General features: G+C 46.1%; 2 protein-coding genes across 7 annotated transcripts in view; both read right to left on the bottom strand.

The window, feature by feature from the left end:
- Positions 1–3268, bottom strand: part of PRDM15 (PR/SET domain 15) — a 35888-nt gene extending 32620 nt beyond the window's left edge. For 4 of the 5 annotated variants that reach the window (XM_032678161.1, XM_032678158.1, XM_032678162.1 and 1 more), the window contains exon 1: positions 3201–3268. The gene's annotated coding sequence lies outside the window, so the exon portion shown is untranslated. Of the gene's footprint in view, positions 1–2492; positions 2633–3200 lie in introns of those variants that run through there. The other variant, XM_032678159.1, reaches the window with a different exon arrangement.
- A 3681-nt stretch (positions 3269–6949) lies between these two features.
- The window catches only part of C2CD2 (C2 calcium dependent domain containing 2), a 39268-nt gene continuing 20956 nt past the window's right edge, over positions 6950–25261 (bottom strand). Inside the window, exons 8-15 of one of the 2 annotated variants that reach the window (XM_032678170.1) lie at positions 23928–23989; positions 22298–22428; positions 21873–22044; positions 21040–21153; positions 18552–18679; positions 17134–17446; positions 15416–15452; positions 12434–12543 (exon numbers count right to left, since the gene is read on the bottom strand). In XM_032678170.1, coding sequence (XP_032534061.1) covers positions 15427–15452; positions 17134–17446; positions 18552–18679; positions 21040–21153; positions 21873–22044; positions 22298–22428; positions 23928–23989 — 946 coding nt within the window. In that variant the 3' untranslated portion in view covers positions 12434–12543; positions 15416–15426. Of the gene's footprint in view, positions 12544–15415; positions 15453–17133; positions 17447–18551; positions 18680–21039; positions 21154–21872; positions 22045–22297; positions 22429–23927; positions 23990–25261 lie in introns of both variants that reach the window. The other variant, XM_032678169.1, reaches the window with a different exon arrangement.

Consider the following 25261-nt stretch of genomic DNA (forward strand, 5'->3'; position numbering starts at 1 on the left):
GGGAGCAATGTCTGATTCCAGCTGCACCCACACCCTGCTCCACCTCCAGCCTCCACCAGAAGCAGCAAACAGGTTCCTTCACCAACCCATAAACAACTCCCAGTTAGCAAAGGGCTCCATCCCCACACAGAGATGCACTGGAAAGCCATCACAGCTGATGGGAATACAAAGGGACACCTGGTCACTGCAGCTCTTGGTCATGGCAGGAGGGATCCTGTTACTCAGCTATCTGGGCAACAGCCTAAGGGGAATTTTGGTCATGGAGTATGGGCAGCCTGACTTTCCCACATGGTCTGTCCCAAGCTCTGCCCTGCCCAACTCCACCTGCCAACCGCAGGATCCCTCCTAACACCCGCTGCCCTGGGAAGGGGGCAACACTGCCTATCTGTGGCACAAAGCTGGGCCTTTTTCAGCTACAGCTTTTGGGGACTAAGCTCATGTAACATAACAAACATTTATACAAAAGCCCAGTGCCGAGCACAACAGCAAATTCAGGAAATTTCCCCAAAAGCTCTTACCCTGAAAGCACAGCAAACAATGCAACAGGTATTTAGGGAAATCCAAATGACAACGGTGCAAAACCAGCCACAGAAAGTGCATTGTAAGCTGATGTAAAAAATGGGTTTGCTTTTTAACCAAGACTTTATGTGGATGCTTTGCACTATTTCAAGAGGTGTACAAAGGTGTACTATTTTTAGATAGTTGATGTCCTGACAAGACTTTCATCCTAAATATGGCTGAATTAACAAATAACGTCCTCGTCAATGGTTCAGGGGGAGATGCAGTGCAGCCACACCAGCAATGCTGCTGTGTGACCTGCTCAGCAAAGGCATTCCCCTTCCAGGATGTTCCTGTGTTGCATCCTTGACAAACAGCAGATTGAGGATATGTGTTATTACAGCAGCAGCAACATCAGCCTTGTTCCAGGGCCCGTCAGATGAGAATAGCAACAAAGGGGTGGAGAAGTCACAGTAGCATCAATGTTGTTCAGGGTGATGGGGAGAAAGCGTGAAGGTCCCTCAGAGGTCCCTCACGCAGTGGGTAAGGACACCACACCTCACTTATCACCTGCATTAGCGCAGTTCTCATCTCTGCAGCAAAGATTTTTGTTTTGCACGTCGCTGGATTTCTGATCTGTCACCCACCGTTCCTGTGCTCGGCACAATAACCCACTGGGCTCTGAAACAACCCCCCCTATCTGCTTCAAAATTCGGATTTACAGACTCACGCTCCTCACCCATGGGCTTCAAAACTCCTCCCAAATCTCACATGTATTTCCCCAAGAGTTTTTGAGATACACGACACCGTGCCACCCGCTCCAGCTGGTAAACAGAGTCACAACGTTCCACGTGGGCTCACATGATGGCACTGAAGACAGGCTTCAGAATTTTTTTACCCTCTTTCTGCTGTTGTTCTGGGCCATGTCTGATTTTTTTTTTTTTCTTTTCAAGCATTTGTACCAGAAAAATACTCCATTAAGTCACTCATCCCACTGCCCATAATTCTGCTCTTGTCTTGCAGAGATAATCAAAGCTTCTTGGAATTCCAGGTATTTTTTATATGAAACAGAGAGCGATCATTAGCAGTGAATAATCAGGTAAAAAGCTACACGGAAGAAATAAGACCAGGTACAAGGCCTAATTCTGACGGCAGTAAAAGAGCAGAAAACCACATTTTTTTTCTGCTTGTATAATTAAATGGGTGACTTTGTGCCCAAGAGTAGAGCACATAGCTACATGCAAAAATTCCAGCTGCCACACGGGCCTCCAAACATATTTGGAACTTGAGGAAACCCAAATGAAGACACTGAGGGGCTGCAGCATCACAGGTACCTGCGTGTAGAGCATGACATGTGAGTTACTGTGACAGAACCACTCGTGCCATAAAGGATCCAAAAATGTAAAAACTGATGTAAAAACACACTTTCCCCTAATAAACTGCTGAAGGAAGAAATCAGGCTCCAGTAGTAAGCTGAGTAATTCTGATCTTGCAAATGGACTAAAAAAAAAATAGGCAAGAATAACTAAAAAGTAAATCCAACGCCTCAAAATCTGTGTTTGAACTTAATGACCAACAAGCTAAAATTAAAGTTTCCCTTTCTTCAGTTTTCCATTGGTTTGAGAATGGGCTTCTAGTAAGTGTGAATAAATAATTTGAAAGCACAAGTGGGTGGGTGCTGCAGATGCACGTGTGCAAGAACGCACTTAAAAATGCAGTTTTGCTCATGATGTAGTCAAACTTGTTCATGCTACTGCTCAAAGTAATTGCAGAACATCTGGCAAACTACAGAGAGGCCTTGCATTCCCACAAAATTATGGCCATTCTATCAGTTCTTGTCGAGGAGGAGGAGGAGGGGGGGTGATTGCCACACCAGTCGGGGGGGGACACGGAGTAACACACCTGCTGGGAGAGTCGGCGCCACCTGCCCTTCCCAGCGCTCCCCATCACCATGTGCATGAAGTATATGCAAAGTTTAATGAAAACGAGCGTACTGCAGAAAATTCACGTGTGCGAAGCGCCGCAGTCCGCGGCTTTCCCTCCTTTTGTCTCCTCGGGCTCCCGCCGCACCTTCTCCCACCGGGGCAGGATCGGCATCGCTACACCTGCCTCTTCCTTTCCCTCCCCCCTTCCCTTTGGATCACACATGGAAGCTCCCCCCCTGCCCGCCCCCACCCTCCCAATCCATTCCCGACCCCCTGCGGCCAAGCCGAGGCGCTTCCCCGCTCCCGGCCCCGCATCCCCGTGGCCCCGACGGGTCCCTCTCCCTCCGCGGGCCGATCCCCCGCGGACACCCCACCCGCGCCCCGCCGCCCCGGCGGGACCGCGCCGCCTCCACCCCCTCCCGGAGCCCGCCCGGGGCCCGCGATCCGGGAGCGGCTCCGCCGGGTTTTGCCTCGGACCCGCCTCGCCCCCTTCGCTACCGCCCTCCCGGCCGCTGTAACAAAGAACAGGCGGCCTGGAGGAGGCGGCGGCGGCGGAGGAGGACGAGGACGGGGAGGAGGAGGCGGCGGGGCCGCAGCCGCCGCCGCCGCCCCGGGAGCCGCTCGGAGCCGCCGCCGCGCCCGCCCCGGCCCCGCCGCGCGGCGCGGGGGGCGGCGGGAGGAGCCGCGGCGGGGCGGGCGCGGGGGGTCCCGGGCGGGGGGTGCCCCGGGGGAGGGCGCGGGGGGCGGGCGGGAGGAGCGCGGGGGGACCGGCGTTACCTGCCCCGGCAATGGCCAGACCCGGATCGGATCCGCGCTCCGGGTTCCGATCCGCTCCGGAAACCACGCGCCAGCGGAAGGCGGCGGGGCCGGGGCGCGGAGCAGGGCGGGAAGTGTAGTGCGGGGGGCGGCGGCGCTGTCCCCGTCCCTGTGCCTTATCCCTATCCCTGCCCTTATCCCCGTCCCTGTCCGTGTCCCTTCACCGCCCTGGCTCGGGATGCCTCCCCTCCGCCACCCGGAGCCCTTCCCGGGAGAGCGCCGCACCCGAGACCCCGCAGCCCTTCCCCGGGAGGCTCCCCCGGCTGCACTGAGCGTGGCACAGCACCCGCTTCGCACCGGCTGGATTTCCCTTCTCCTCCTGAGCAGTGCTGGCTGGAGGCGTCCCGGCGAAGGGGATCACAGAGTCAATGACAGGTTGGAAAAGGCCTCTGAAGTCATCGAGTCCAACCTGTGACCGAACGACACCGTGTCAACTAGACCAGGGCGCTGTGTTGACATGTCCAGTCCCTCCAGGGATGGGGACTCCACTACCTCCCTGGGCAGCCCATTCCGAAGTCTAATCACCCTTTATGTGAAGAAATTCTTCCTAATGTCCAACCTAAACCTCCCCTGGCGCAGTTTATTTCCTTTATTCTTGTCACCGGTTTCTTGTGAGAGGAACCCGACCTCCAACTGGCTACAACCTCCTGTCAGGGAGTTGTAGACAGCAAGAAGGTCCCCCCCAAGCCTCCTTTTCTCCAGGCTTAACACCCACAGCTCCCTCGGTGATTCGTCATCAGGCTTGTGTTCCAGACCCTTCCCCAGCTTCATTTCCCTTTCTGGACGTGCCTTGTGTTTCCAAAGCCAAGCCCTGGCCACGTACCTGAGCACCTGTGCCTCTGTATCCCAAGCCTTGTAGAGGTTCAGTGCGCCAGGATGAGAGGGCATAGCCTCGAGCTACCCCAGGGGAGGTTTAGATTGGACATTAGGAAGAATTTCTTCACAGAATGGGTTATTAAACATTGGAACGGGCTGCCCAGGGAGGTGGTGGAGTCACCGTCCCTGGAGGTGTCTAAGGAAAAACTGGGCATGGCACTCAGTGTCTAGTTGACATGGTGGTGTTGGACTCGATGATCTCAGAGGTCTTCTCCAACCTAATGGATTCTATGATTCCTAAGTCTCGTCAGTTTGGTGGTAGCAGGGTCTATCAGGGCCCAGCCCTGCTGTGCCTGACAGCAGACACTGCAGACACACATCACTCAGAAACCTAACCAGCAATGCCTATATTTTTATATAATGGGCCACCACAAAGGCTTAGTGCCCAGGAAACAAAGAGTGCTCTTCTTCCCCCAGGAGGCTTAAACCTTCAGTTCAGGGTACTTCACTACTCCCCATGTGAAGTGTCTCTGTGCAGCCAAGAACCCCCTCAGAGGAGGCGGCCACGGAAAGAACTACTCAGGCTTTTTGTATTCAAGGAAGGTGCCCCAGTTTTTAGCTCTTGCAAGAAGTGTTGCCTGCATCAGAGTCTCCCCAAAGCCTTATGCTGTGCCACTGTGGTGTGACCGGTTCACAGTCAGAGCACTGCTTCAGATTTAAAGGTGATAGAAAGCAGGCACCAGCTCTGTCCTCTCCAGGGGATGTGCTCTTTTCACGTCTGGTTGCATCTTTTAACAGTCGGCAAAGGCCGGGGCCTTTCTTGCTTCTCACCTTACCCATCCCATGAACCCTTCTGCACAAGTACCCAGTTTCAAAAGGGATGTGTAGAGAGTATTCACAGAATCACAGGATGGGTCAGGTTGGAAGGGACCACAGTGGGTCATCTGGTCCAACCTCCTTGCTCCAGCAGGGTCATCCCAGAGCACATGGCACAGGATTGTGTCCAGACAGTTCTGGAATATCCCCAGTGAGGGAGACTCCACACCCTCGCTGGGCAACCTGTTCAGTGCTGGGTCACTGCACAGCAAAGAAGTTCTTCCTCATGTCCAGGTGGAACTTCCTGGGCATCAGTTCCTGCCCGTTCCTCTTGTGCCATTGCTGGGCCCCCCCGAGCAGAGCCTGGTCCATCCTCTGCCCCCTCCCTGCAGCCCCTACAGACCTGGGGGAGGTCCCCTCTCAGTGTCTGCTCTGGAGGCTGAACAGCCCCACCTCCCTCAGCCTTTCCTGCTCCCAGAGATGCTCCATCCCTTCAGCATCTTCGCATCTTCCTCTGGACCTGCTCCAAGAGCTCCATGTCCCTGCTGTCCTGACGAGCCCAGACTGGACACAGCACTGCAGATGTGCCTCACAGGGCTGGGCAGAGGGGCAGGATCCCCTTCCTGGACCTGTTGGCAGCGCTCTTCCTGATGCACCCCAGGACATCGACCATCTTGGGACTGTCTTCTTGTTGGTGCTTGAGTAAACTGAAATAATGCAGCATTTGAATTTTGAAAACATTGTTCTTGGCAAGACAGTGTTAATTTTGGGAGGGGGAACCATTTATTCCTTCAAAATGACTCACCAGAAGTTTTCGATGAGCACAGGAGCAGTAAGGGGAGTTTCTTCAAGGATCTGACTGCAGGTACAAGTCATTTGCTTTTTCAAAGACCGAAGCCGACTGGCCTTTAGCTTTTTGTAGTCTGCTTTAATTTATTTTCCCTGTACATCTCAGTGCAAACTCACGTGGACCTCTGTCTAGTTTTTTCCAGCATCCAGTACACAAGGGTGGTTATCCTACTTGCAGTGCATTCACTTTGTCGGAATAAGTACAAAATAATTAAGAATAGTTATCTGTATGTTTAGAATGAATGTGAGTCTGGATCCTGTAGCTCTAAAATTATTATTTTTTTTTCAGAGTTAACATCACACTGTGAACTTGCACCTTACACCAGGCTGGCCTGGATAGAGAGATAATAAAAACATTCATTGTTTAAGAACGATGAACTTAAGGGAAGGGTGTGGTGCCAGACAGTGCTACGTCCATTCCTGCTCTCCCTCTGATAGGCCTTGTCACTTTTGCTAATGTACAGAAATGGCATCACACAAAGTATAAAACCTCTCCCCTGATTAGAGCAGGAAGGAAAAGGAAAAAGTTGGGAGACTGTTAGGAACTTTCAGCAAAGCAGTGAAATAAACAGGCATGTAAATGTGAGCAGTAACCCCAAGTAAGGAAACATAATATTTCCTTGTAAAAGAAGGGACAGCACTCACTTTTGGAAGGGAACTAGAAACACTGTTGTGGCTATTTTCATGCGAATGCCTATTATTTTTTTCGTTGGCTGTGTGTTCTGTTGTTTTAGTTTTGTTGTTCCCCCTGCCCCCCCACCCCCCCCCCGCTCTGTTAGGGCTTTGTGGCAGCACTGATTTATAACATAACATTTAAAATAAAATAATTGCAAGAGAACCTTATTCCCAGGCTGTTCTATTTTAGTACTGGCATCTTCTCCACAGGATCAAGGCCTTAAAACTCTTTCCCCTTTGCCCCCCAATTCAGGGTATTACAACATAACTGAGAGAAAGAATAATCAGTAACTGCAACGAGTTCCACAATTCCTTCTTGCCATTAAATTCCCATCCAATCCATGTTTCAGGTGATTTCTCAGGCAACAAGGGGGCCATCTGATAGGCCAGGGTTATCAGAAACAACCCACAGTGTCAGCACAGGGCAGGTAGAGAACTCTGCTCCTGAACAAACAGGTAAATGGACTGTGTTAAGCAACAGGTCGAATGAGTGAAGGAGAGTAGAAAACCATCTGTTATGCTTGGCTGGCTGGGTATGTAGGACAGCACACTACACAGAGACAATAGGCTTTTATTGTATGTACAGCAGCAGCTACTTCTTTAAAAAAGTCCTCTTCTCAGTTTTTTTTTAATGATATAATAAATCTGTACATTGTATATTTCTTAATTGCACCAACTTAAATTCATGGACACAAAGAAAAAAAAGAAACAAACACCACAGAAGAAGTGACCGTCACAACCTGATGCTAGAAAAAAATGTTTTACCTCCCCTGGAATATCAAAGCAGAATACACTATTGGAAAATACAGAGTTACAGTACTGGAAAGACTCCAGATCCATCCTTCCCAGTAATTTTCACACCATGCCAGCACCTTGCATAGTAGCAGTTTGGATATCCTGAGTGAAGTGGTATTATTCACCCTTAACTTAAAGCAATCACCCTTGTTATATAATTAATCTGGAGTTGTTTGTCACCAAGGCTGTGGCTTAGCAATGTACAGAAGCATATGCTGACTTTAAACACATGAATAAATCCACTTAGATCCTGTGGAGGTCAAAGCATGAGGTCAGCTGTTCCCACTCACGGCAGGAATGTCTTAGCCTGGAGCTGTGGCATACTTAATTCTGTACCAGGATAAGCACTTGTCTCAAACTTCAGCTCTACAATTCAAAACCTGCAATAAACTGAAGTGAAAAACCCAGGCAGCTCTTACCTTGGATAGAGCTCTTGCTCCTTGTAACCAAGAGCTACCAGAGCTGAAAAAGGTGATAGAAGAGCAAAATTCTTATTTTGCTTCCCCATCCACATTTGGTAGCATTTTATGTAGTTGACTTTTGCTTTTTCCTATGATACTCTGCACATCAAGAACACCAGAACTTTACAAGAACTACACAGCAGAAAGCTTTCACTTGAAAACCACCTAGAACCAGGGAGGAGATGCAGCACTAGGAAAGGCTGTAAAATTTCACTGATCCCCAAAACTGGTGTCATTGTCAGGCAATTTCCTCAAAAGAAGCAGTGCTGTGAGCCAAGTCCTCTCAAGAGCAAGACAGTAACCAGGTCTAAATACGGCCTGGAGCCCCAACCTCTCTCCCAAAGAAAGAGCAGAGAAAAAAGAAAATCTGACAGCATAAGAATAAAGCCCAGTATTTATGCCTGCACGGTGTATGACCTGTCCATTAAGCTGAAGAAGTTTGCCAAAGGTGATTTGCTTTTAAAATGAACTTTTTTCCATTCTGGCATTCCTTTTCCTTCCTGCCACCTCAGATTCACAAATTTCATATATTGTTAGGAGTGAAATGACTGTCATTTCTTCCTGGAGTGAATGGGATGAAATAGCAATGATCTAGGGATGAAGGCCCCGCCCCCCCTTCTCTTCAAAGTGACTCTGAAAGTGATCTCAGTCACTTTTAAAAAGTTATCTGGCTTGTATCCACCCTGGAGATATTAGGCAGTTTTATTGCTTTAATCTACAAAGAGAAATTTAATTCTTGTCCTATTTACTTGGTCAAAATTCACACTAAAGCCAAGGCAAATCTTGGTTAGGAAGGATGTAAGCTGTCTCCATCGAGGCAAGTGAAAAGTTCAAACACCATAAAGCAAAACAAGCCACAAACACTGATTAAGAAGGTTCAGCTATGGGCAGAAAAATTCTTCAGAAAGGAAAAGCCAGCCTTCACCTCTTAGTCCCCATAAAATAAATACCATGCCTTCTTTGCTGTACAGAACATCCAGAAATGCAAAAGTATGAGAAAAGGGACAAAAAGGAAAAAGTATTTTCACAGGTTGTTTCCAAGCTATTGTTCTGACACAATTAAACTGGAAGGCAGAAAACAAGAAGTCTTCAGTGTAATAATATTCTGTAGAGATTTCATCTACTATTCAAATGCATAGTTATCAAAATCATGAAGATGGCAAAACATAAAAAAGCAAAGTGATTCCCTCTGGCATCCTTCACACAACTGCACAGGACATATGCAGGATATGTCAGTGTTAGTTGTGCCAGTTGACACATCCAGTCCTCCTGACCCAAACCAGCAGTGTAGATACCACTGGTTGTCAGGATCCAGCTCACACTGACCTAAATATTAGTACCCCAAAAATGTACATCCTCAGATCTCCTGATCTTAAATGACAACCTAATTGTCTCAGAAGGGGGGAATGGGATTCAATATTCTGGGCCTTTGGGGTTGTCAAGGCTGAGCAACTCAACTGTCCCTTTGTGTTCAGTACCTCAGCTTGTTTTTACAACAGGACATAAGTTATGGGGAGTAGGAAGAGGTGAGGAACACACCAGCCAGACATAGATAGAACCAGCCAGTTCATCAAACCAAACGATGTTTATTTTCCTGAGGAGTGAAGGCAAGTAAAAAAAAACAAGATTCCCTTTTTACCCCAAATGCCTTGCTTTCCTCTTCTTAAGAATTCATTGTCTTTCCATACACGCGAGCTCAGACCTTCACGCACTTTGTAGTATAGAATGTTCTTGGTTCCCACCATCAAGACAAGCATTTAGGTGATCACCAAGGCCTTAAGAGGAACCAAAAAAATCACATCTTCAGTGTGTATCTATTCTTTGGGGTAGGCTAGGAGCAAGCCCTACTCCTGTATTCTGCAAGTTACTCGGTGTTATTTCCACCCCGTTCTACAGTACAAGCCAAAGCTTCTGTGAATGAAAATCCCAGTTCAGTAACTTCAGCAAGACTTCAAGCAGTGTTACTGCTTCTTTCCCAGTTCCACAGGTCTTTGTTTTTAGGGTAAGGGTGTTGCTACCCATGGAGCTCAGTTTGATTTCTTCAACTGAGAGACCAGTCGTGGCTTTCTCCTTCAGCAAACAAGACCGAGCATTTAAACGTGGCAGGGACTTGACCCCCACCCTGCCCTGTCATGCAGAGAGCTCCAAGTAAAATCAGGGGAAAAGATGTATGTTTAGAGAACAGGACATCAGGGGTTTTACTGCTCATACCACAAACCACTGCAGAACAAATGATGAAACCAACTCTGCAGTAAATTAACAATAAACAAAAGTGTTCAAGCACATTCAAGCTGGACAAGCCTGTAGTACTGAACTGGGATTTCTAAGCACATTACAGCTCTAGAAGATTCATTTGTAACCAATTTTCAAAATACAGGACATTAAAATGCCTTCAAGCGTTTTCATGACAAGCAGCATCCTTAAACATACAACTATTTGATAGTCTGGTCTGCTGTACTACCACAGTGATTTCTGGAGGTTACACATAAACAGTATTTTTTACACAGTTAAAAGACTCTGACAGTTCTGACAGTTCCTCCAATATTTTCCTGGTCGAAAAGAAACCAACCCCCCTCTACTTTGATATTCATTGTACAAGTATTTACCAAAGAATCTCGAGTCCATCAGAAGTTTTGAAATGTTTCTGTTCCTCAGTGACTTTCTATTTTTGATGAATCGTTTAAATTGAAAGCCCAAATATCTGCCAAAGAGTTGGGATAGCTTAAGGGGAGGAAAGGGGCCAGGGGGAAAATCACTATTGGCAAAGTAGGCACCAATCTATCACCCATTCATTTCAGTAATTTAGATGGAATGAATGGATGTTTTTCTTGGCCAAAGAGAACAGGCTTGGTCCTTTGTCCTCAGCAGGAATGTAGATCATGGAAAAGTACAGGTAAGCACAAAAGATGGTACCTATGAAAGACTGACATTTTACTCTTGATAGCCAAAACAAGAACCATGCCTTTACTTCCAGCAGTTTTTCATTTTAATTTAAAGGAGCCAGCTGCAATATTTAACAAGGAGAAAAGGTTAAAAAACTCATCTGACCAACCACTCACCACATGACAACACTGGCAGACCTAGGAACTGAAACTGAACTAAGGGAATTGTTATTATTTTTTCAAAAGCTTTCTTCACAACTGTGTTTTCTAAGATCCCAGTAAGTGTTTGGCAAGTAAAACAGGCTGTCTACTGAAAAGCACTGTAGGGTTAACTATGCTCTATTCACCACTTATTGCTCCTAGCTTTGCATTTGATATGATGGTTAATATACTCGTCTAACAAGTATTGGGAGAAGGAATTAGAGCCCCTAAGACAGGTTTTTGCATCAGCAGTGCAGCTTCTCACACAGGGAAGGAAAGCTACATATAAGACTCGGTAAATGTGTTGTTTGCGAGTAGACTCAGGTAGACTTTAAAAAAAAAAAAAGTTCTGTTTTGTTAAGCATAACTTCTGCACAGAACATTAAACAATGTGCTAGTACAGATATTTGCATAATTTATTGATTTATGGCTAATATCAAAGGCATCTCTCCACCTACATGGACCGAGCAGTTATTACAGCAGGCTACAGTTAATACAGTAGGATATCTGAATCAGCATTTTCCTTCTGCTTCTGAAAACTTACCCGTTTCCACATTACAATACAAACTGGATCTGGGTCTCTTTTTTTTTTTTTTTTTCCCTTTCAGCCTGACTAGAAAAATCAGTTGAGCCCTGCATTGCTACTGTTGCAGGCTGCAGTGAGGGAGCACAGTGGTGTCTTCTCTCTCTGTAGTGGTTCAGTCACATAACCTAGGGACAATGTTTCAGTTCTGAGCTCCCCGTTAATGTAAACCAGGTGCTCACATGTGGGTCCTCTTCACAGAGTGGGTCAGGATGGAAGGAACCACAGTGGGTGTTCTGGTCCAACCTCCCTGCTCCAGCAGGGTCATCCCAGAGCACATGGCACAGGATTGTGTCCAGACAGTTCTGGAATATCCCCAGTGAGGGTGACTCCACACCCTCTCTGGACAATCTGTTCAGTGCTGGGTCACTGCACAGCAAAGAAGTTCTTCCTCATGTCCAGCTGGAACTTCCTCGGCATCAGTTCCTGCCCGTTCCTCTTGTGCCATTGCTGGGCCCCCCCGAGCAGAGCCTGGTCCATCCTCTGCCCCCTCCCTGCAGCCCCTACAGACCTGGGGGAGGTCTCCTCTCAGTGTCTGCTCTGGAGGCTGAACAGCCCCACCTCCCTCAGCCTTTTCTTATCAGAGAGATGCTCCAGTCCCTTCAGTATCTTCGCATCTTCCTGTGGACCTGCTCCAAGAGCTCCATGTCCCTCCTGTCTTGAGGAGCCCAGACTGGACACAGCACTCTTCCTTATGCACTCCAGGATACCAGTGGCCTTCTTGGTCCCCACCTGCACCATTCCCCATCCTCCCTCATCTTCCACAATAAACCACATGGTTCTCCAGAGCCTTCACGATTAATGTAGCACTGCTTGCATTTGGAGGAGCAACTTCATCATCAGAGAGAAAAAGCGTTTTGGTAAAACAAACGAAAAAAGACCACTGTATTAGTGAACATCCTTTTATGCGAGTCACCAGCCATATTTATACTCTCTAGCACTGCTCTGTAAACAAATGCTCAACTGATGTGCAAGTATCCCAGCAGAGAGGGTCCGGTCTTATATGTACGGTTCTCCCGGAGCACCGTTCAGTTTGCTCTTGCTTTTGTTTCTGGAAAGCAGCTTCCTGCTCAGGATCCGGGACAGGGTGCCTCCCTTCTTGCGGCTCTCCTCTGACAGGGGCTGCTGCAGGTACACGAGGTCGTTGTGGGACTGGCTCATTCCTGGGTCCTTCTGATGGTGCTGCCGGCGGAAAAAGAGCTTCGCGCTTTTTTTCAGAATCCCACCTGTGGGAAGGAAAGAAAAGGACACTTGAGAAAGAACAGGCTGCTTTCCCTCTTGAAGCTCAGCTTCAGTGGCAGCCTGACTAAACAAAGCTGACCTTTGATTTCAGCTTCTAAAGTCAATCCACACATCTTGTGGAAGTTTCCTTCCTTACACACCCTTAGTTTCCAATGCTCTTCTGAAAGCTGCGTTAGTGGTCACACACACATGCACAGCCACTGGTGTGGGTTGTACACTGGGTTCTCACGTGTCCAAGAGGCAAAGCCAATCCTTCCAACCAATAAAGGGAGAAAGTATTTTACAAAAAGAATGGAATAGAGGAGGTAACGTTACTACTCTTTGTTGTTTCAGAGATCAAAGGAGGAAACGATCGGCCTGTGATACACCACACGAAGGTGGTATCTCAATTTGAGGTGAAAGAGAACAGTACCTGGCATTGAACCTGTGTGCAGTGGGCTCAGAGAAGCCAGGCAGCAGGTGTTCCACACAAATTCGACAGCACCACCCACAGCAACACTCATGAAGCATTTGCTATTTTAAAATCCTGTTAGGAGTAGCAACTCACTTCAAGCAGATTAAAAATAATATTACATCTGCTTCCAACAGGTTCAGCAATCTGCCCAAATCCCTTCTGCGGTAAATTAAGTTGCTGTATTTTGCTGTATTCCTTCCCTTGATCCCATGTCAAACCCAGCACGCAGCCAAGGCAACTGCAGCTGTCACCTCACCAGGGACTCATGTTGCCAGCACCAGCTACCAGTGCTCCTCTCTTTGCAAGCCTGGGTTGTTTTTTGCAGCCGTTCTGCCAAATTCCACCTTCCTTTTCCACGTGTGCACACGTGTGCCTGATGTGTGAGGCAGCTCGGCTGCAGCTGGCAGGGACACTGCTCCAGGCTACCAGCAACGCTCGACCTGCTGTGGGGACATCAGCTCCACGTTTAAAAGGAAAAGTTTGGTGCAGAATTGGGTGCTGGTGTTGTCCCCAGGTGGCAGGAGCCAATTTGAACAGAGGAGGACCCAGGTAGCAAGCCAACACAGGAGCCTTCTGGCAGTCAGACCAGTACGTGAGGACAGTCATCTCCCTGGCAAAGCTTCCACACCTTGTTCCCGGCACCACTATCAGGTTTCCTCATTCTTTCTCAGCCCGGCTATTAATTCCTGTAGCTGCACAGTCTTGACTCTGCTTTTCCTCCCATTGCAGATGGATACAAAAAGCAACACACAGACCAGTTCTTTCATGCAGTGCTGTGCCACAGCTAGAATTACGTGTTTGTCCCCCAAGGACCCGGCACGGGCCCCGTGTCACTTTGCACAGTGACAGCTGCAGAACAGGTATTTCATGGCAGCCAAACGTTGCTTTGTTCAGATCAGAGCACTTGCAAACATGTGCTTGGGTTTATTACTTTAAGGGCTCAGCACCTGGGAGGATATTCCAGTATGTTTTTCTGCCTGCAGGCTGCCGAGATGCTTCTCACAGGGATGAAGCAGAAATCAGCTGAAAGCAACTGGAACTCGTGGATTTGAATCTTGACTGCCCTCCCATCACCCTCTGATCGATCTGTTTGGCAAGGCAGCACCACTTCAAGCTGTTGTCAGCAGCATAAAAGAAGCAGTGTTCAACCCCAGGGCACTGACAGTTGTATTTAATATGCAAAGGCTGGGGGGGATCCACGAGGCCTCGCTGCTGTGCCGCTCTTGTTTGAGCAGGCAGCTGTTCTGCCCAGCAGCCCTGGCAGCTGCAGCTGAAGCTGTGCCAGCAGGAGCAGGACAGAAAGGCTTATCCATAAGCAGATATGTAGTCCTATCCATTCTGTGATTCAGGCTGACTTTCCACACCAGGAGTCAGAACCAAACCAAGAATGCTGCGAAAATGGGTGGCCTGGGACAACTCACTGCAGCCAAAAAATCATGGGCAGCGCTTCCCCGAGGCTCAGCACAAGCAGCAGCCCCCAAGCGTGAAAGCTCCCTGTGTTTTCTGGAGGTGCTGAGGTCATGGATGTCTGGAAGCTTGCCACATCCCCATCAGTCTGTACCAGTTTGGTGTGTGCTGCCTGGCAGTGGCTCCAGCTGCTGTGGAGACATGCAGCCCTGCCAGGGAGGCAGGGCAGGGCACATCCCCAGCTTGGCAATTGCTCGTGCTATTTGCATGCTCACTTCTCGAGTCCAACAGGATCCATATGCCAGCTCTGCCCCTAACACCAGGAGATGAGCAGAGAGCTTACTGTATGAGCTGGCTGGGCTACACAGCCTCCTCTGCACTAGTTCAGGGTGTGCTGAAAATGCTTGTGATCACTTCTGAATGTCACTTTTGTTAATCAAGGAAGATTTCCTTTCACATCTACAAGGATATGAATAGAGATTGCTTTCCATTCCTTCCCAGCTTCCAAAACAGCTTTTATACAGGTGGTTCTGCAGATACCTGCTGAGGGCCTGGTAGCTCTGCAAGTCAGGGTAAAAAAGCTTTACCTAGAAAACTGTAAGCAGCAGGTTTTAAAGTAAGTTTTTTGCCCGTGTATATCCAGTTATGGGGTCACACGTGGTTTGTATGAGCAGAGTTTGATTGACTATCAGATGTTACAGGAATGGGCACAATGGAGAGAGATTAGGAATGCAGAACACCCCTCCAAGCCTTCCTTACTGAGATTTCTGTGTGACCCACCTGAACAGCATGACCACCAGAAAAATAATTTGCTACAGCAGACTAATCTGCTGAGACACTTGAGCACAGGAAGGTAATTTTGGAAGGAGGAAAGAAGTGGATGGGGGAAGAAGAAAACAGGTGCCAAACTATGTTTTGCTTCAGTTTTTACAATGAGTGTCCCATTGTAAAGCTACATTTTCTTAGGGAAAAAAAAATACACAAAACCAACTTACTGTGTGGGTAATTAATTCTGGCTGGCATAGTAGTCCTCTTAAGTTTTAAAAGGGAATGGGTAAGAAAGAGGAAGTCAGAATGGTAAAAAAAAAACAAACCAAAAATATGCAAGAGTAAAAAAAAACCCAGTGCTAACCTTAAGACATTAATACAGATACAAGGCTTTTTAAAACAGAAGGGGTTTTGTTGGCTTTCAGTTTTGTTTGGGTTTTTTGTTGTTGTGTTAGGGGTTTTATATGTTTGTGGGTTTTTGTTGTTTGTTTGTTTGTTTTTTAAGGGAAAGTATTTGACAAACAGAAACCTTGAACTGTTCACAGCTAACTGAAGGCAGGGGGGTAGGAATGTTTTCCTATCTTACTCCATAAAAGCTACTCAGCTGTGACAAAGCGGAGATTCAAGACTTCCACAAAGACATCTGTGTATAAAGAAAGGGATTTGAGCCAGTTTTCTTAAAGTATTACTTTAAGATGATACAACTCTCTCAAATTAGAGATACTTTGCAGTTTTTAGCAGCCTTACACTGCATTGTGTGAAAAGGCTCTTTAGAAGGCTGATCCCTTTGCAACACACAGCACGGGGAAAAATAGAACTAGACAACAGCTCACATACAAACTTGCAGTTGCTTGTTTTAGAAAAACAAAAGAAGAGCCCAGAGGTTTTGCAATCTCTCCTACAGCTTCCTAAACTCTTCCAGGCTCCAAAATGAGACAAATCCCTGCACAACTAACCCCCTACCCTCACCCCAAACACACCCGAAACTTTCCAGTGCCTGACCATCTATGTGACACGGATTGTTGCTGTGCCACCCTGATCTCTCATGTGGAGCAATACAGCTGTGGGAAGGCCAGAGAAACTCGAGGCTCTAAGGGAGGGCCCTGACAAAGGGCTCCAGTGTCTGCCCTGTGTGGGGGGGCTTGCGATAATCAAGTGAAATAGTGAGGTTTTGTAGTGAGGATCTCTGGGCAAGGAAGGAACAGAAAATAATAAACCAAAAGGGGGATGGATATGGGTGAAAAACACAGTATTTTTTTCAATTTCAAGGTGCAGCCCATGACACTGGTGTGTGCCTGTTCAGGGCACAGTCCACTGCACTGGCCCTTGTGTCAGACATCCTAACAGTCCTAATACCACATAGACACAAAACAGTGCTCAGAGTTTAATGGATTTATCAAGGAAACACAAAGAATCCTAAGACACTTTCAAAATGCAGCTATTCAGGTGTGTAACTACCTAAGCAAAATGATCCAATGCTTTATTTACTTACTAAATTAACTTTTATTCCATTTTCTTTAGCAAACTACGTATTAATGAAATCAGTGAAAAAGGGAGAAACTGTTCACAAGGCAGCTTCTGGTTTCAGCTGCTTCCTGAACACACACTTTAGTGAGGGGAGTCCTGAGCTCAGAGGTGTGAAGTAGGAGAAGGAATGTGTAAAAAGCAACTATGAGCCCTGCCATTTTCATGTTAGTAATGGGGCCGCCCTTATGTTTCCTGACTGAGGGCAGTGTAAGAGAGCCTGAGCTGGCTCAGAGAGCAGTGGACTGCACCCTTTGTGCTGCTGGTGAGACAGCTTCAACCAGCACCACAGTCACATGGAGTTTAAGGACAAAAAAAAAAAAATCAGCAAGAAAGGATGAACTGCTACAGCACTGCCTGACTCTGCCAATTAGGTAGAGACAGCAGCCAGTCACTGAGGTGGAAAGTAAGGATCACATACCTTTGGATTTTTTCATGCTCCCACTTTCTGAAACGCTCAGTGAGCTCCCAGATATTTCTTCAGAGGTCTGGTCTAAGAGGGTGCTGGTGTCCCACTGTTGGCTGCCGTTCTCCAAACCCCAGGCCCTCTGGGTGCTGTGCTGTGGGCCGGTGTCAGGTACTGTTTCTGAGGGACCCAGTGACAGCTTTTCATCAGGGGTGGTTTTTGCAACAGCTTCCTCCACAGGGGGTGGATCTGCTTCTTTGCAGGAGCTGTCCATGGCTGCAGCATAGTCCATCATGAGTGAAGCTTCACTGTCCTGAGATAAAGAGGTCTGCCCAGTGGAAATAAGAGACAACACTGATAGAAGACATTCTGCTGGAGGAAAGCAAGACTCCCTGCAAAAGTTATTTTCTCCTCTTTACACTTGTATACTTGTATTGCTCAGGACTATCAGAAAAAGACCCTTTAATCTTCCTTAGCTTTACTGAAGAAGCACATAACCAAGTTTTAATCATGTTGTTAAGGCCAAATAAATGAAAAAAAAATAAATGAAGTACTTGCCTCTCACCTATCCCTGGCCCCACTACAAACAATAGGACTCTTTCCTGCATGTGCTGCTCTAATGAAGTATCAGCATACACAGAGAATCTTTTGGTCCTTTTAAGAAAAGAAACATCAAAGCATTTCATCTTATAGAAGGATTTGTCAGCTGTATCAGCTAAAACCAAATCCAGGAAGTCCCAGTGCCTTCATTTCCCAGGTAGATACATCTGGCACTGTGGCTGCTGATCCACTTTTTCCCCCTCATCACAGCACAGTGATGATGAGGGGATCCATGCCCACTGATCTGACTTTCACTTAGACCTCTTTAGAGGTCCTGTGCCCAACAGCAACACTGGACAGCACAGATCCATAGAGCAACCTGCAGGGAAAGGACTACAGGCAGGCACCAGCCATCAAATAGGACACTGAGGCTGTGGATGAAGAAAGTCTGGAGGAATGCTATATACCATGTGAAAACCAGTCTTGTGTTTGCCCTCCCTCTGGAACAGAGCCCAGGAGGTTTTCCAGAGGGTTTCATTTTAACAGCTCTGAACAAAAAAAAAAACTAGAGAAATCTTTCATTTTTCTTTTTCTGTGCATCTTCCCTACATGGGTGAAACACAGAGAAGGACTGATTATCTTCTGTTCTCACCCATATTTGTTTTCCCAAATCCCTAATCATTCCACTCCCATCCAAGCACACCTTGCATTTTAGTCAGGCTGTCAAAACTAACAATCAAAACCCTGATTTGGCTTAACTTGAAACAGTTACAGAAACAACCTGGCACGCAGACCTGGATTCTGCAGAGACAGCAGAACCCACGTTAATGCCACAGTCAGTGGAGCAAAGGCTTTTCCTAACATAATAATGTAAGGGTTGTTTTCTGCTCTACCTTGGACACCCCTGATATGATAATGGTGCTTTTCTTTCTAGGAGACTTCAGCTTCTGCTTTGCAGACTCGCTCAGCTGCCGAATGGCTGCTTCTGCCACGGGATCTGTGCCATTCAGTACCAGCAGCTCTGGAAAGAAAGGATTATTTCAGAGGGAAGAAAGGAAAAAACAGGAAAAAACAGAGCAAAGAGAGGCGGAGTTTGTCCTTGACTTAAAATTCACAGAAATTGGCAGAAATGGTACAAACAGCAGGCACACCAAAACAGCTTCCAGTTCACCACCCGGCCATCAGGTCTTGTCTTTCCCTCCCGCAACCATTTCTTTGGAGAAAAGGTACTGAAGCTGCACTTACAAACCCTCTCCCTGAGCACAAAGGGGTTCTTCTGGAAGCCTAGACAACACATCAAATTATTTCAATGCACTGCTACACCGTGATGACAGTGGTGAGAGCATCAGGTATCACAGTCACTAAGAACATGGTGCAAAGCTGGTGGATGACACTGCTTCCTCAGGTAGCTGTTTTGCTCTTTTTCCAGACATCCTTGCTCAGCATTTCCAAATTTGCTGTGGCACTTTGATAGGATGGGGAGGGCAAAGTGTCAGTCACTCTGCTCTTCATCAGCTGCCCCCAAAACCTATAAAGTGCACCTCCCCATTTCTCCCCTCCAAACATTGCACAGGAACGTAAAACCTTCTTTATAAAATGCTCTTTAGTGACAAACACATTTATTTTTAAGCATGGCCAATTCTGGCATCTGGTAATGCAAAGTACTTTGGGCACAGCAAACACACACTGATAATTCATCAAGCTGAGGAACAAACCAGGCAAAGAAAGTCAGCAAGACAAAAATCCCCATATTTAATTGTCTGAGGTGAGCTTTTCTGCTAAGAGTTTTAACAGTAAAAAAAAACCCCAAAAAACAGAGGCAGGAACAGCACCAGTGTTAATTAAACTGAGCAGTGTCTTTTGTTACTGTGACATTAATGCAATAAAAGATGAGGCCTGGAATTTAGGAGTATATATGTGCACAAGGGATGTGCATGTCTGCACACTCATCATAAACCTTTACTTTTCCATCTCCCCAGCCTCTGCAAAGCCCCCAGGAAGAGCTGAGACCATCCAGGCACTTGTTAATTCTCACTGCTGTCATCACTTAGAACTATAGCACCGATACAGCACCTTTTCCAGAGTGCTTGTTGCAATTTTGCCATGATTTTTATGATAACTGTTACCCAAGTTACCGCCATACCAAAAGCTTCTTTCTGTTTCTTTCATTTGGCTTAACCTTTCCTTCTAATGAGTAATTCTTCCTGCTGTACTGTATAAACATTTCCCAGAAATTCCCCTGCACTCCCATTAAAAACACTGTCTGTACCATTAGGGTCTAAGCTGCCTTCAGATGAGTTTTCCAATAAGTGTTTTGTACCTTTAATATCATAAACGCTTAAGGGAGTCAACTCAGAAGTACTGCACTATCTCAACATTTCCCAAATTGAGGCAGTAATATTCCACATTGCTTCATGGTATCATAGCACTTGTTAGCCTGGAGGTGGGAGAAGATTCAAGTGCTATTACAGCTATTCATGGTTAGTGCTTCATGCTCTTCCCCATATTTGTTGGCCCCATTTCTGTCTCTCAGCAAACCTTCTGACTCTGCCAGGAGCAGTCTAGATCATCTCCAGATTGTCCCATCTCCACTGAAATCCCTACAGAGCAATCTTAACTCCACATTATGTGTCACTGGCAGCCAGACTGGGTCACATCTTTTATTCCTGTTGCCCATAGAGCTACTAAAAGACTCAGTGGTGACCACACACAGGACTGAAGAAGATGCAGAAGATTCAGAGTTGCAGCTTGCAAGGGTAGAACAACCCTGAGTCAAAATCAGGTTTAATAAATTAAAGTGAATTTATAATTAAAGTTACTATCAATGCCACCTGCCACTGTGCAGGCACCTGTATGCCAGGTGACTTAGGAAGGTGGACAAACAGGCACAGCAAGATTGGGTATTTGCATTAGCCCAAAAAAAAGCTCAGGATTAAGGCTAGGAAGAGAATTCCATCTTCCTTACATCAGTCCAACCTCTGTCTTCTCTTCAGACAGAGGGGACTTCACAATGGCCTTAAGAGGTTCTTGTCACAGGGTTTTGATTTTGTGCAGCATCCCCCACGCCTTTATGAAAGGAGGAATCTTTCACTAAAAAGTAAGAGAAAACACAGCCTGGCTTTTCTGCAGTCACCTCCCCTCTCCAAACCACAGCTCATTGTTATTTATTCAAAACCAGTAATTTAAACTGCCAATGAAAACCAGACTTTTACTGCAAGGCTGCCACATCCCTTAACCACAGTGCTTTGTAATATAAACATCTCAGTGCTGTTGACAGGCAGCAGCCATATGGGTTGGCTGTTATTTTAACAGGATCACATTAATCCCACGTGCAGCAGAGAGAGACATGTCCTCATTAGCACCTTTGAATATTTCAATTACCTGTGTCTGAAGATGACAAAGTTTTGCTGACTGGAGCACCATGAGAATGGAGGGCTTCAACAGAGAAATCCTTTTCAGTCACCTTTACTTTAACTGGAGTTTTCACAGGAGAATCTGAGGACCAAGTTTTTTGGTTATTTGAACTATTTGAGACATTTTTTATGACATTAATAAGAATTTATTATACCTGTTGTGTCTGTTCAAAACATAAGTATTTAAGCAAGCTGTTTAATACACATTCTCAACACATGTTCTATGGTAACCTGACCCCAGAAAGACCTGTGAAGTGTAGAAATTTATGGTTTTTAAACCTTCTACTGTAATATGCTAGATGACACCCACTTAAGTAAAAGATCTGCTTGAACAACTTAATACTCATCTTTGTAAGACTTCATATCGAGACTGTTCACAGGTTTTACTTTCATATTTATCCCAAGAAGAACTGGAAAATCTACTCCTAAAAGACACACTGAAAAGGACTTTGCCACACACCAACCTTCATTAGAGATGATAACACAGATCAAGGTTAGAAGGCACAGGATGATCTGTCATCAGCAAACACCCTGAGAGTCTGATACATTTGTGAAAAACTATCCCCCAAAATCCAGGTCTTCTGCATTATCACCCTACTGTGAAGCTTTACAGTGTGTATTAAAAGAAGCATTAACTGTTCCTGTTGTAAGAACAAGGTTCCATGAAAATTAAAAACCCGATTCCAGAGGACACAAACAGCAACCCCACTCCAACACGTGAGAGAACTCTCTCCTTACATCCCATCCCGGTGCCCATGGATAACCCTGTGAGTGAGCACAGGAAGAACTGGAGCCCCTCACCTGTGCTGAGGGGAGATGCTCTCCCTTCCAGACGAGGTTTGGTTCTCACAGCAGTGACAGTAGTGACCACAGTCCCACAGGGCATCACAGTGCGATCCTTTTCTATCTTGGTGGCCAGCACTGGGGAGGAGACTTGCCTTGTCTTCAGTTCATTGGGTTCTATAAAAGAGAACTAAGGAGACCGAAAAAAAAAAGTCACCTTAGAAGCACAGTCAAGCAAGAAGGACAGTATTTCTGCCTAGTACTTCTTTAATGTTTCTGCTGATGCTCAAGAGCCAAACTCAAGAGCTCGTTCTTTTGGTGAGACACAAACACTGCACAATCAGAGTGTGCTACTCTGACTCAGCTACAAGCACAAGATAAGCACTTGCATATATTTCCAGAGGCAAAAGATCCAGCCCAAACCCATCCAGACCCAGAGGTACCTCTGCACTGATGGATCCCAGCCCAGGCCCTGGCTCCGAGCTGCCCTCACTGTTCAGGGCAAAGCTTTGCTGGCCAGAGGGTTGTTTCCTGAACAAGTCCAGAGGTACAGTCACCTTCCCGGATAAAGGACCTGGAACAAAGAAAATCAACAAAATCAGTGCACACCTAAGCTGTGAGTATGTTTAAGGGGGGGGAGATGGGAAAAGGGGAGGAAGAGCACAGGCAGCTAATTCCAGAAACTGGTTCTACGCCATGGGGCAGAAACCTGGCACTTTTCACAGTTTTCTTTCCATTTTATGACTATTCCTCAGCCTGGCCTAATACTGTGCAACAGGAAAGAATGGAGAAATTAAATACTACTATTTACTAATATTTACTACTATTTCTGGCCATTATTTTTCCCTGTATACGCAGAATGTTTAGGGAAAAAGAAAACAACTAGAAATAGTCCTATTAGGTCCTTGAACAATCCCCACAACCAGCTACCTGCATCTTTCATTCCAGAGAACGCTCTGGATTCCTGCTAGACTGGTGCATCATTGTCTTTCTCAATTTGAACTTCAGTGCAAGTTCAGAAGTTCTCTTGTTCCTCTCCTGACCTTTTTCATCTCCACTAGATTTAACAGCAAACTATTAGCAAAAGTGCTGCATGATTTCAGAGATGAAATCCTAGTTTTCTGTGAAATTCAAAGACAAGTAGGGAACTACATTACTCAGCTCTCTGCTCGTTAATATGATTCCACTTTGAGTCTTCTATTCCAATTTTGGGAAGAAGAACAGCTAAGCTGGTATGGGGGGGGCAGAGGGGCAGGAAGACAAATGTCAGTGCAATCCACTGGGACCTTTTTCTTCAGGAAAACAGACTGATAGTCACACCCTCAGTAGGATGTGGAACATTACTGGTGTTGTTTGCAAGACCCATTGTTAAAGATGCTTAGGTACAGGCAAGACTAAACTTTGTGCAAGGAACAATATACAATTGTTGAGTCTGTATAGATTCCACATTTTTGTTTAAAATAAAAAACTGCATCCATATCAGAGAAATTTTTTCAATCTTGTGCCTACATTTAACTTCCCAATCCCTCCAATAATTGCACATCATATGCAAGGTATCACACAAGTCTGTATATCTAGATTATTAAAAATAATTCTGCAACAACGGAGTCAAGTAGCAAAAAGGCTTCAGCCCCCTTTTACATTTAATCCAATATAATCAGAATGAGCATGTTTTATATCTGATAATTTTTAGGCAGCCCCTGGGGCTTGAAAAGGAAGGATTTAGGATTAACACTCAAGATTCCCCTTCAGCCACAGAAAGGCCTCGAACGCTTAACTTGAAACCAAAAAGGCTCACAGGGGATCTGTTAGAAGTTTAGAAGGCTGAAAAATATAGGATATCAGTACATGGAAGACTCAGTATGTTGAGAGTCTAGAAAGAAACTCAAAAGAGTCTCTGTAACCTTAACCCAGAGCAGGACAGATGCACCTGATCAGTGTATTCTCTCTTCTATCCACAGTTACTGATGGGTGTGACCATCAGTCTGGCCATCCAGAACTAAAAGGGGACTTGTCAACAGTCAGCAAAGCTCACAAGCTGATCATGCAAAGCAATTCAGTCTTAATACTTACTATCCATCTTTCCATCTTCTACTATTTGCAGTTGCAATGCTTTTGATTTGGCACTTAGTTCACTGTGAAGTAAACAAAACCACGTTAGGTCTTTGCAGGAAAGCAGATTTTCCTCCCTACTTAGGTTTTTCCCTGTTCCCCAGCTTTTCTCAGCCCTCTCCAAGCCAAGCAAGTGCACCATGCTGATTAGGGAGGTGGCGCTGCCAGGCTGCTGGGCACACAGGTAAGCCTCCCTAAAGGGATCACAGTCAGAAAACCATGGCCTGGTTCCCTCCACCACTGTGGCACAGCTTCAATCTCCTAAAATTTCAGAGGCTCTTCTTCTCCCCAGTAGCTGACAAACACTGCCCTCCAAGCTGATGTTGGTCCCTGGTCTGACAATTACACCACAGCACTAAGAAGCTTTTTTTTTTTTTTCCCCTGAAGGATCAAATTTGTAAGTCAAGATGCTGGAACATGTTCTTTCAAAAACCCATTCAAAGCTGTGGGGTTGCCTTGTCAAAGAAGGAAAGTGTCCTGCAAAAACAGGATAGACGCAAGAAAATAAAAGTAATTATAGTTTTAAGTGAGAAGAGTCAGTATCGCTTTTCCAAAATAAGGAAAAGCAACAGGGATGTTGCAAGAATTGATTTCTGTGTGACAGGACCAGTATGAACTATTGACAGAACTACTGGCATATGTGGCACTTCACAAGATGGACCAGACAACAGATACAAAACCTTTCCTCTGACTGAGACAGTGAAGCAAACTGGGTACCTGCTGAGGAACCCTCCAGTAAAACTTCATTTTATAACCCTCTCAGTGGGTGTTCTGCCAAAAACCCTAAGGGCATATATGTATTTTATTTTGCTGTGTCTTTTTGGTTGCAAACATCCCACCTCCATTAGATTCTGCGGGACACCATCTATGCAGCACATTTTAAGCTTTTCCCTGCCACTACCACCCTCTCCTGCACCTCCAAAACTTGAAAGGAAGCACTTTGTTGGTACTCTTGCTGCTTTTGCCACAAAGCTAAAGCAGAGCCTGACATGGTGTTCAGTACACTGGTCCTCAGAGTGGTGGATATTTTTGGCTGTGAAGAAAGAAAAGGGCAGAGGTGCGTGTCCGTGAACTTGAATGAAGTTCAGAAAAAATCCTGCCAAAATCCTAATCACTCATCTGTAAAAGTCCCCAGGCTTACCTCATGCACTTCTGAAAAGCAGTGTGGAAACCCCAGCATTATCCCTGGTGTCAAGGCCAAATTCCAGTCAAGTTAATCACATCCTGCCTGCCCTCTGTCTGCACTTTCAGTTGGAAAGGGTATTATTCTTACAAATTTCCTGTCAGAAACTGCT

The sequence above is a fragment of the Chiroxiphia lanceolata genome, chromosome 2 (assembly GCF_009829145.1).
Source record: "Chiroxiphia lanceolata isolate bChiLan1 chromosome 2, bChiLan1.pri, whole genome shotgun sequence".
Classification (NCBI taxonomy): domain Eukaryota; kingdom Metazoa; phylum Chordata; class Aves; order Passeriformes; family Pipridae; genus Chiroxiphia; species Chiroxiphia lanceolata.